The sequence below is a fragment of the Antechinus flavipes genome, chromosome 3 (genome assembly GCF_016432865.1).
Source record: "Antechinus flavipes isolate AdamAnt ecotype Samford, QLD, Australia chromosome 3, AdamAnt_v2, whole genome shotgun sequence".
Taxonomy (NCBI): domain Eukaryota; kingdom Metazoa; phylum Chordata; class Mammalia; order Dasyuromorphia; family Dasyuridae; genus Antechinus; species Antechinus flavipes.
The window spans coordinates 502,608,017-502,620,609 of NC_067400.1; the positions used below are offsets into that span (position 1 = coordinate 502,608,017).

A 12,593-nucleotide genomic window follows, 5' to 3' on the forward strand; every position below is an offset into this window, starting at 1 on the left:
ATGGTAAGAGCTTTAGACTTTCCCCTGACCAGTAATAAAATATCTGTTTAAAATTAAATCAGATATCTTCTTGAGAAGATATGCTTGACAAGGTAGAAGGAATCTCTCTATATTTTCCATATTGACTGAATTGCTGAGCTTTATAAGAGTTATTTTTGTTGCTTTTAGATGCTTTATTGCTTGCTTTTAAAGTGCTTTTCATCTCATTTGCAAAATTGAGGTTACCTGGATGCTTATGGCTAAATAATAATAGCTCACACTTACATAGTGCTTTGCAGTTATAAAAGTACATTCTAGTGTTATGGATGGGGCTACTGAGCCTCAGAAAGTGATTAGTCTAGGGCCATACAGCTAGTAAGTGCCAAAGTAATAGCTTGAACACAAATCTTTTGATTTCTATTCCAGTGTCTCAGTTACATTGCTTCATATATAGAATCATCAAATCTTAGAAGTAGGAAACCTTAGAAATTACTTTGTTCAATTCTTCTTTTCACAAAGGAACTGAGTTCTAGGGTTCAATAGCTTTTTAGTTGGTGTTTTATTTGTCTTACCTTTCTTGTTTTTCAGGTTGTAGTATAGACACTCCAAATATAATAATGTTATAGTCTATAGAGGATAGCAGTAATTCCCTAAACATTGCCACAAAGCCACTTAGTGTAAATAAAGAAACAAGAATCCTCAATATTTTCATATAGATGGAAGTACATTGAGTTGTATTAGCATTTTAATTTCATGAGTATATCATATGATCTACTTTGTGTATGTGAGATATGTGTGGAGGTGCACACATAGGCACACCCATGCCCACATGTATTCAGAGCTCCTTCAGCTAGCTGGGTTTTTCCCCTTTTGATAAACTTATTTCATTTATTTCTACAGCCTAAAAATCTGCCCAAATAATTGTCAAGTGATTATTTGAAGAAGATTCTGTATAGCATTTGGGAAATCATTAACGCCACAATGAAGCACTTCCTGAGGTAAGATTTTTTTTTAGCTTAATGGTACACACTGGTATGCACTAGTTACTATTATCATCTTTCCACATCACTCAATATTTAAGTTAATAAGATTGTGTTTTTGGAGAAATACTATTTTTATCACAGTTGTATTGTGCTACAGCTTAATTCTACTTAAACTCTCATGGGGAGTCTTAAAATGAAAAGAGAAGCAGAAGGACCAGCAACCACAAACATGAAGGAACAAGAGAATTAAACTTCAGCCTTGTTCATGTCTTCAATTTCATGAAAGATGGCACGCTGGACATTAGTTATGGAAAGATTTTGTTTTGTTAAAAGCAATGAAGTTTTATGTTGAATGCCTTTCCTGAATTAAGCAATTTAAAATATCACAAATTTAGGGTTCGTGCTTGCTTGATAGATAAACCATTTAGGATTCTCTTCTTTTTTGGTTACAAGATTTTCTTGGTGTCTTCTTATTCTGTCACTATTTCTTCTCAGTTCTGCAAATACTTCCTAATCAACATTTATGAAAGACTGACTCATTCAGTGCAAAGAGTTGTGCAGTGGAGGCAATGATTGATGGATCCCTGCCCAATGGAACTTAAACAAATATTTATAATATACAATATTATATACAATATCCCAAAAGTCTTAGTAAAGTTTTAAGTTTTAATAGCTAAAAACTGCATTTTTAAAAAGCTTATTATTAAATCAAAATTGCATTGAAACTTTGGGGACATCGTGTATAATAGATACAGTAGAAATACAACAAAGTACTATGTTAGGTCTAAAGAGGTAGGTTGTTATCTACTGAGGGGGGTTAGGAAAGGTTTTCGATAGCAGCTTGGGAAATATTCAGGAGATAATTATATATTTGACTTGGGAACACACTGCTTTTACTCTATTGAAAGGAATAATATGAAATAGGGCTGGAAAGATATTATAGTTCCAAATTGTGGAGGCCTTTGAATTCCAGGCAACCTGGAGATCAGGAGGAACCCCCTGAAAGTTTTTGAGCAGAGGAATAACATTCCAGCAGTGATTTGTATTAGAAAGGGCAGACAAAGAAAACATGAAGATCTAATAGGACACTACCATATTATTATTCCACAAAGAAAATAATGAGGTATATTAGATTGTTGACTTTGGAAAATGAAAAGAGAGGATGGATGAGAGAAGTATGAAAGCAGAATTGACAAGATGCATTGAACTGATTGGATATGAAAGTTAAGAACAAAGATTCAAAGGACTATAGAATAATAAATAAATGGTAGTGACACAGTAGTAAAAATCAGAAGGAAAAATGAGTTTAGGGGGAAAGATAAGAAGTTTGATTTGTTAAGTTCAGTGCTTTTAAAATTCTGTTAAGTTTAGATTATTAAAATTCTGAACTTAAGCAACAGTAATGATCATTGTCATGCATGTAGCAGAACACAAAAAGATGTTCTATGAAACTATGTCACTTTTTAAAAAATATGTCATAAATTCTACATACAGTGTTATTTTCAAAACATTTGTTTGCTTTTTAAAAATTTCTGTTCTGTTCTTTTTTGCGTGTTTTAGGAAATATTTCAGTGTTCCTTTTTCTTTTTGGTATTACTCTTTGTCTCTGCTCCCAATTAAAAATTTAGAAAAAAATTTAAATCCTTATAAGAAAAAAAAATTAAACAGGGGAAATAATAGCCACACAGAGGCACTGTCCAAAACTATGTCACTTTCTGTACCTTATTCCTCTCTTTTCTTTGTGAAGAAGTAGATAATAAGCTTCATCAGAATTCTTCTGAAGACATAATTGCTCATTGCTTTGATCAGAGCTCTTAAGTCTTTCAAAGTAGCTTTTCTTTACAACATTGTTGTCTTTTTCTGATCCTTTCATTCTGTATCCATTTTTAATATCCAAGATTCTTTGAAATGTTTCTTTTATATCTTATGATGTAATAATAATCTCTTACATTCATATAGCACAATTTCTATAGCCAACCCACAAATGTCTAAAAGTCAATCTGAGATAGCTCCTTAGATTCTATTTTTTTTCTTTTATCTTATTCAATATTAAGAGAATGATGTTTCTATACCAAATTGTGAATAGATACATATATGTATTCAACATTCCTTTTTCCTTTTCAGATAAGAATAAGACTTAATCTGTTGTCCATATCCTATTTCTCCATTTTTATATACATTTCTTCTCATGTACCACACTAATAGAAAATATCAAATTCCATTCCCTTCTTCCTCTTTTCTATGCTTGTGCATTTCTCTTACCATTCATTTTTTAATCTCTTCAAACCCTTAAAACAAAATCAATCTATTCTTCAGGAGCTCTGGTTTTACATTTACTGTGCATTAAAGATATTTAAGTTCTGAAGAGCCATTTGGTTCCTTTACCTCTTTGGAATGTTAACATAGCTCATCATATAGTGCCTTCCTAATAGAAATGTTCAAACAACTTTATCTTTCTAAGTTCTCTAGAAGTTTGCATTTGTATTTAAAAGTTTTTATTCAGGTCTGACCTTTTCAACAGAAATTCTTAGAAGGATCTTTAAAGGTCCATTTTTCTCCTATAGGATTATATTTAATTTTTTGTAAATCTATTTTTTTTGCCTTTTAGAATATTGTATTCCAAGATCTCTTGATCTTTAGTAAAAGTTGACTTCTTACATGATCATGACACTGGATCCTTGGTACATGAACTTATTTCTAGCTTCCAATATATTTTTTTTTGATATATAGTATGAATTTTTATGACATTTCTGGAATTTTATCATTTAGTTTCAGCAAGTGATGGGTGATTTTGTCTTCATTTTGTCTTTTAGTTATATTAGATCTATTCAGTTTTTAACTCATGATTTCTTGAAATATAATGCCAAAGTCTTTTTTAAAACATTGTGATTTTCAGGGAGTGCAGTGATTTTTAAACTATTCCTCTTTGACCTGCTTTCCAGTTTGGTCATTTTTTTTATATCATATATCTTACATTTTCTTTTACTGTTTTCCATCTTTTGGTTTTGGTCTAATATGTTTTGTTATCTCATGATGTCATTGAATTCTGATTGGTCTCTTCTAGTTTTCAAGGACTCCCTTTTCAAGTGAGATTTGACATTTTTTCCTTTCAATTCTTTGCTCTAGTGCTTTTATATCATCTTTTATATTTTGCTTCATTTCTTCTAGAAATTCATATAGTATTTGTATAAAGTACATCTTCCCCTGCATTTCTGTACTAATCCTACACCTCCTAAGAAAAGTCCTCCATGTACCCTTAAGGCCCAAAGTGTTAAATCTTCAAGGTTCTCTTTGGAGTTTCAGGATAGAATGTTAGGCACCCAAAAACCCAGTGTTACTTAATGCAAGTGTTGCATGATATAGTAGCCACTAGCATATCCCAAAGCTTCTAAGGTCCCCATCCTGGGATTTTCTTGGGGGAGCTCTCTGATCTTTCTGCCTCTAGTCTCAGGATCTTGCAGGTTACATGTACTCCTATACTGTCTCTGATTATGGTGAAAGGCTACTCTGCCCTAATGGGAATATCTTTGCTCCACTTTTGCTGGTGGGAATTATCATCAGGTTTATGGATGGGTTTTGCACCATTCTGGAGCAAAAAAAAAATACTGTAATGGATTTCTGATTATTTTTCAGTCTGTTGCAAACTGGAGTTTTGCTAGAATAGATATATGAGAGATGAGTGATCTGGCTTGTCTCCCATTTGGGTAGTTATCTTGGTTAGAATTACATGGTTTGGTTTAAGATCTTAGTTAAGACATGCATCCAGGAATGAATTTGTAGCAAAAGTGGGGATATGTATCAGTATCTCAAAAGAGATGCCAGGACTATAAATGTAGATTTAGAAGTCACAAAAATAGTAGCTGAAGCTGAAAGAGTAAATGAAATTGTCAAGGGACAAAATTTAGAAGATAAGAGGGTGAAGGTAAGACCCTCAGGAAAACACCCAAATTAAGTAACTAAGAAGAAACTGGGGAGCAATTGTAAGCATCAGAGAATGCTTTAAAAAGTTAGCAAATAGATCAGTTCAATATGGTATCACTAAAATTAAGTGAGGAGTGAATATCCAATTAATAGAAGAGTATAGTCAATGACAAAAGCTGAAGAAAAGGTCCAAGAGAATGACCACACTTTTATAAAAAAAAATTAAGCTAAAAATATTAAAATTGGTTTGAGGATATTAAAAAATAAATATTTTATATATTTTCAAGGATACACAAATAACTGTAATATAAATAGAGCATAAATGCATAAGAAATATATAAGTAAAATTTTTTGTGGAGATTGAGGAAGAAATGATTATTTCTTAATATGAGAATTCAGGAACTGGGTTTTGGAAAACAGCATTCAATTGTGATGGTCTAAGGTTGGGGACCAAGAGGGTTAAGATAAGGCATGTGTAAGGAACACCAAAACTACTTTAAAAACAGAATTGTTAAAAATATTTCTGATCTTTTAAATTTAGTTCAAATACTTCTTAGCACATGGTAGGTCTTCAATAAGAATATGTTGATTGATTCATCTTGCTTTCAAAAAAAATGTGTATAGACCTCTGAATGCAAGCATTTTTGATTCATCAATTCTGTCCTCCATTTTTTTCTTCCTAAATCTTTTGGAAAAATTTCTTATCATAACCCATATTATTGATGCTTTTGATGTAGACATAGAATTAGAAGATGGAATAAATAAATAGGAGTTAGAGTCTTTCTTCTAAGACTCCTAAGCACCATGTGCACTCTCCTTTCTTGCTCTGCTTAAGTTTCTCTAGATGACCTCAATTACTTTAGAAAATATTATTTCAATTGCCTCTGTTTTTTAATTCTTTTTGCTCTTTCCCACAATTCCTTCATGTTATTCCTCTCTAGAGCCCTCAGGATTCACTGATGCTCTGGTTTATAATGTGAAGATGTTTCTTTGGTATATAAAATCTTAGAATTATAGAACCTCTTTTGATGTCATTTATTCAATAGGCTTACAGGGTTTGATATTCTCTTGTTATGCAGAATATGTCTCAATCTGATTATATCAGCTACAGGGAAAAAAAGATTTTTTAAAAATTATCGCAAGAATACTTGATAGAACATGCCCTGATATGCCTTTTGGTTGCTAAGGTTGCTTTACATTAATGAAGAATTGGTATTTTTTAATTCCTTCTAAATGTGAGTCTAGTTTCTTTCCATGGAAATACCAGGTTAATAGAAAGCTAAAGTGTCTAAAGAGGGAGCTCAGAAATAAATTCAGGACCTTCAACAAGGTATATGAAAAACCTTGAAAAAATTTTCCTGTATTAATGGATTGGTTTTTATTTTATTTCAAAACAGCTACCTTGAAATCAACCTACTTGTGAGCAAAGGCTATGAAGTGGTTTCTGGCATTGTTACTCTCCAGCCTGCTATGTGCCAGAGGAAATTTCACAAAATCAAAAGGCCCTAGCTATGTGTAGCAAAATTCAATCAACTAATCAATAAACATTTATTAAGGGCCTACTGTATGCTAGGCTTTATATAATCTTATTCTTTTTCCACCCCAAGTTGTTGATATCTTACTTTTAGCTTTCTTTCTAGCCCCATAGTATTTAGATTGGCAGTGCACTTACTAGGCCTTATCACACCTCATTCTCAGCATATTTCTGTAAGGAAGATGCCGTTTTAGAGATGAGGAAATAGGCTTGCAAGAGGGTCACAATTGTAGTTAGTATCTAGTATAATTAGGGCTCTGGTCTTCTCCATTCTATATCCAGTGTTCTCTCCACTAAACTGTACTGTATCTAATATTATGCTATCATCAGGGCTTGTGTAGATTGCCCCTACTTTGCTTTCGTTGCAAATTTAATCAAATTTGAGCTGGACATGGTGGCATACTCCCATAACCCCTGCTACTGGGAGAAGATGAGGTTGGGGAATTATTTAAACATGAAGATTCTGAGCTGCAGTATTAAGACACCAATAGGGGAGCCCCATCATCCAGAGCAAGAAAATGGCAGGCACCTAAAAAGTGGCAAACCCACCCAGATTGGAGCAGGCCAAAGCTGATTAATAGTGGGATTGGAACATGAATAGCCTTACATTTTCAGCCTGGGCAAGATAGGCAGACCCATACTCAAAAATAAATAATTAAATCATCATTTTATGTACCTCATATTTTCATATCACAAACCCTCAAAGAAACTTAATTTAATTCATGGAGTAGAAAGGATTATGTTCTGGTAGAGGAGTGGGTGGAACCAATTGACCTCTGAGTGAGGGACCTTCCAACTCTTAGTTTTTATTGCTGAAATGAAAAAATTCGCTGCTGTTCCTTAGCAGGAGTATATTTGAACCAATTAGAATACAATGATTTAATCTTGGCACAGTGAATAGAAATCCATCATTCTGATACTCTGTGTTCCAGTGAGAAGAATGATGAGCTCATTTCATCCTAAATCATTTATTTTCCTTTTATCTCAAAAGTGTTTATTTGTTTAAAAACACAGAACAAGAAAAACAGGTTAGCACAATAAGCAAGATATTTTGGCATTTGCATTGAGACTTGATATTAAATTAGTCAAAAGACCTAAATTTGCTGTTCAGTACCAAACTAAAAGCACATTCAGTATATTCAATATCAGACCTTTGATGCTCACAGAGGAGCAATACTGCATACTGGAAAGTATGTTAAACTTCAGGTCCAGGGACAATTGGTTTCAACTCCTACTTTTCACATTAACTATGTAAGTGACCATTCCCCCCATCCCAAGTCTGTTTCCTAACCTATAAAATGTCAATGATGTTTAAATGTACTCTAGACTAAAATATCTACCTCATTGTGGAGGGAGGGGTTGACTCTCAAATGAAGTTCTATAAAACCCTTTGCAAACGTCAAAGTGACACAGAAATGATATTTATTATTATAGATACTGACTAGTATTGTTGATTTGTATGAAGCTTGTGGTTAATCATTCAACAATCAACAAAAATTTATTAAGCACTTACTAAGCCAGGAACTATGAAAAGGACTAGAAACAAAAAGAAAAAGCAAAAATGTTCCCTTACATTCCAATGGGAGAGATTATGTAAAGTAAAATATAAAAGAAAAACACAGGGTAGATGGGAGGTCACCTTAAATGGGATATCACAAACAGATGAAGGGATCAGGAAAGGCTTCCTGGAGGAAGTAGTATTTGAGCCAAGTCCTAAAAGAAACAGGGATCCTAAAAGCCAGAAATGGAAGAGAGAGCAAGCATGAACAATTAAAACCTCCTATCTTTCCTTTGGATTCCTTACTCTTTCATTTTTTGCTTGTGCATTTGATTCTTTTTAAACTTAATGCAGGATTCTCTGTTTCATCCTAATTATAGTTCATCGTGTTAGATTAGATCCCTGTGGCATGTTCTCTAGAAATATGCCATGATGCTGAATTCAATTCATTAATGAACGTTTTTTGGATTCAATCATCCAACCATTTTTGAATTCATCTCACTCTTTTATAATTCAGCTCACATTTACCCATAAGGGTATTCTAAAACTTTGTCACAGGCTTTGCTGAAATCCCAGCATACTGTGGCTGTAATATTCCCCTGATTTTCTGGTAATCCTGCCAAAAAAAAAAAAAAAAGAAGAAAAGAAAAGAAATGAGGCTCATCTGGCCTAACTTCTTAGAAAAATCATTCTGACTCCTAATGATCATTCCTTTCTAAGCATTTAAAAGTGCCACTCCATTGTAGAATTGTTCTGTATAGAAATATCAAGCTCATTAATCTGTGATTTATGGAATCCCTTTTCTTGCCCCACTCAACTACAACAATCAGTAAGATAAGAAAGTTAGTAAATTTTTATTTTTTTATGACCTATATCTGGATACTTTGAAAAATATATTAACTATAAAGATCATGATTGAAGTGGCCATTACATAGTCTCCTTTGTCTTATCTAATACAAAATTAGTTTTCACTAACCCTTCCTATATTTCCCAGCATCATAGTAATAAAACTTCTGAGGGAAGATGATGGATCTCATAAACTATAGACCAGTAACTTCCAGAAATCTTGAAATTTATATCAAGCAAAATGTCTCCCATGATAACAATTATATTGACTGACTGAAAAGGTACTCCCTTTTTTAAAAAAAGTACCCTATTTCTCCCTAAGGAAAAGGAAGACATGCCCATATTTAATAAAAATATGTTGAATCCATTTATTGGAATTGAAGTCAAGGTTGCTTTTAATATATTCTGATTTAATACAAATAGAAAAATGTTAATTATTAAAATTATAATTTGGGGAGCACATTGGGTAAGTATCCTCTGATGATACAAGTTAACATTTGTCATGGTGCCATAGTTTGGCAATCAATGAAGGAAAAGAGAATAAATGAAATGGGAAAGAAAATGTGTGGATTTAGAAAAAAAAAAGCATATTTTTAATCTTCACAAAAGTATGGGTCTTTCATCTTTATGTTTTGAAAAAATCATAGAATGAGCTTATAGGAACTCCATTCATGTGTGATATATCTCTTTGCTACAGTTTCAGGATTTAAAAAGTATTAGACAAAAATTCTGTAAAAGATTATTAAATCCTCAAATAGCAATAATAACAAAATCAGTTTCACACTGTCCTCAGATAAACAATTCTGGACTGCATAACCTGATTTTCCTTAGGCCCATATCTAAATTCCTCCCTTTGTCTTTGAAGCTTATTGCTGATATTCCTTCTCCACAGTAAGTGACTTGCTCATGTTTACACAAATCACTAATGTCTGAACTGGAACCACGCGAACTTCTGACTTTTCCATGCTAATTCTCCAATTCCTAAATTTTATTAGATGTTCTCCACATTTAAAGTTTGATGAAACAGGTTCTTCTTCCTTGCCCTTGTGAGAAGATACAAGCCTTTGCCATGAAACACTGCCAGGACCTCTGTGTAGAGACCCCTGAACAGTCTTCTCCCAGCGTCTTCCCTCACAAGGAAACCTCAGGCAATGAACTAGAGTCACACTGGAAAAGGATTCCATGCTGAGTTGCCAGCATCACCTAATGAAGAGCTTAAATGGAAGGCAGCTTCCCTGTAACTAAAATAATGTGGTGGTTTCAGAATACTGTATGAAACAATGAAGGTCCTGAGGAGTATGGTATTTCCTCTTGCTCCCTATACACAGATTGATTTTGTTGTGTAAATTCTGATGGTTATGGAAACAAAATGAAAATTTCTCATTGTCATCTGTGTCTTACCATATTGTTTGTTGTTTCTATAGCATTAACCCTTCTCTTCATTGGTTTACTTTTTATTTATTGCAGGATTTCTTCAAGCAAGAGTTAATTTCCATTAGCTCATTTATTGAAACTGTTCAAAATAAGCCATTTTTCTTTCTATGTCGCTAAAGGCGATGTCACTCACCCACACATAAAGTGGAGGCGTAGTATAACATTACAAGGTACCAGCCCCTCTCTTTCCTCTCCTGACCTTCCCCACTCCACTCCTCCACTTCCCCCACCTCCGCACTTGCTATTAGTCCTGACTTTTTTTTTCTCTTTTCCTTTTCAACAGACTCATTCTTGCAGAAACTGCTATCTTAACTTGTGCCTCATAGAAAATTAGCCTCTCTCTTATTTTGTAGCAGCCATGTGATCCATTTTGAATAATTTGCTTTTGGTAGCTATTCTAGGTACAAGCAGGAGGATAAATGTTAAATAATAAAAAATGAACATAATAACGGCCAAAGAATCCTGCTGGGAACTCCTGATAGAGTCATAAGTCATCTTCTTTACTGAGCTATACCTTCTGAGAATATATAGCAGTAACAAAGCATGCCAGTAGAGTTTGTCCTGGATTTATGGGAAAAAATACATCAAATCAGATTCTGCTAATGCAAAATTAAGGTCAACCCCTTTGGGACAGACAGTTTTTTGTTTTTTTGTTTTTTAATAGCATCATCATAGCATTTAGAGCTGTAGTTTTCAAAATTATTTTGTTTCTACATAAGCCATATGGAAAGGGGACAGGGAACCAGTTTGGAATCAGGCAGAGCTAGATTCAAATCTGTCTCTAATTCTGCTTATTTTCTCAGGCACCTCTCATGCCTTTCAGAGGTAGAACAGTTGCTGATCTTTGTTGCTAGTAGGAGTTTCTTCACTAACAGTGAAATCACAAGTCTAGACCTCCATATATAACATGGCTTGTGATTGAGAATGTTGGGCTTGCATTCAAGAGGATCTGAGTTCAAATCAAGCAAGGTCCTTAATCTCTTTCTACCTGCAAACTGCTGGAACTCATATACTAAATCACAAATTGATTGAGCAGTCTCAAAATATGAAAACTTTCTTATGTTTTGCCATATATTTAATCTGACATGATTTATAACCAATACCATGTTTTTAGTTTACAATGCACTTTGTATTCGCTACCTTGTGAATATAACCCTGAATATAGGTTTTTTTATTCCATTTTACAGATGAGGAAGTTTAAAAAGCATAAATGACTTACCCAAAGTCACACAACTAGCAAAGAGAAGGGCTAGTTCAATCTCAGGCCTTCACATTAAAAAAATCACTGTCCTTTCTATTCTCCCACAGCAGACTTCCCATATGCATTTTTATATAGAGATAGTAGATAACTAAACATGTTTTTTTTTCCTCCTTGGACATTGAACACTTATTTATAATCCTGGGATCACGCAGAATATTTTAGTGAGTTAAGTGAGAATTTTCCCAAAGAACTAAGAAGCTTAAACCTAGAATTGAGAAATGGAAAACAACTAAATCCCAAAATTATACATATAAACTTGTTTATATAACATATACAAATATACATGTCTGTATATACACATAATCATGAATATATATGCTTGTACATACATGATGTACACATGCATATACATCCTGTATGTTCACATTTGTGTATATATACATACACACAGTGTCTATTTTGTGCCAGGCACTATGTGCAAGGCACTTTTGCAGATATTCTCATTTGATCCTCACAATAACTCTGGAAAGTAGGTGTTATTACTATACTTTCATAGTTGGGGAAACTGAGGCAAATAAATGTTAGTTGACTTGCCCAAGATCATATAGCTCATAAAGATCTGAGATCAAATTTGAACTTACTTTTCTGACCCTAGGCTTAGCACTCTATCCACTGAATTACCAGCAAAGGACAGCCAGTTATCTCATGTTTATGCTTAGAAAGTATAATCAGTGTGAAGAGTTAGAAGGAAAAGAAGAAAGTGAATGAATGAAATTAACATTTATTGAGGATCTCTTATTAGAAGTACAAGGCACATAGTTTGTCTATATATGTGACCACAATTTAAAATAATTTTTTTCTAATAGTGTTAGAAAAGTCAACTGATTTGCTTTGCACAAGATAGGTATCTTTGTCAAGATTAAGTCATCAATCCAATTAAATGAACATAATTAATCATCTACTATTAAATACTAAGAAATATTATAGATTCTAGAGGAAAAGAAGCAGAAATGAAATAATACTTGTTCTCAGGAAGCCCACCCCATGCTAGCTGAATACAACCCAGACAGTTAAAGATAAGATAATTTCAGGAAAGAGTAAGCACTAATGAAAGGGAATCAGGAAAGGTGTCAGAAGAGATAGAGCCTAAACTGAGCCTTGAAGGAAGCTAGAGATTATTTGGGGAGAGGGATTTAA

At 33.4% G+C, this 12,593-nt stretch overlaps 1 protein-coding gene across 3 annotated transcripts in view; it reads left to right on the plus strand.

Annotated features, from left to right (window-relative positions):
- ELMOD1 (ELMO domain containing 1) overlaps positions 1-12,593 on the plus strand; it is a 70,275-nt gene that overhangs the window by 21,808 nt on the left and 35,874 nt on the right. For all 3 annotated transcript variants that reach the window (XM_051986925.1, XM_051986927.1, XM_051986926.1), the window contains exon 2: positions 880-977. In XM_051986925.1, coding sequence (XP_051842885.1) covers positions 961-977 — 17 coding nt within the window. In that variant the 5' untranslated portion in view covers positions 880-960. The remainder of the gene's footprint in view (positions 1-879; positions 978-12,593) is intronic.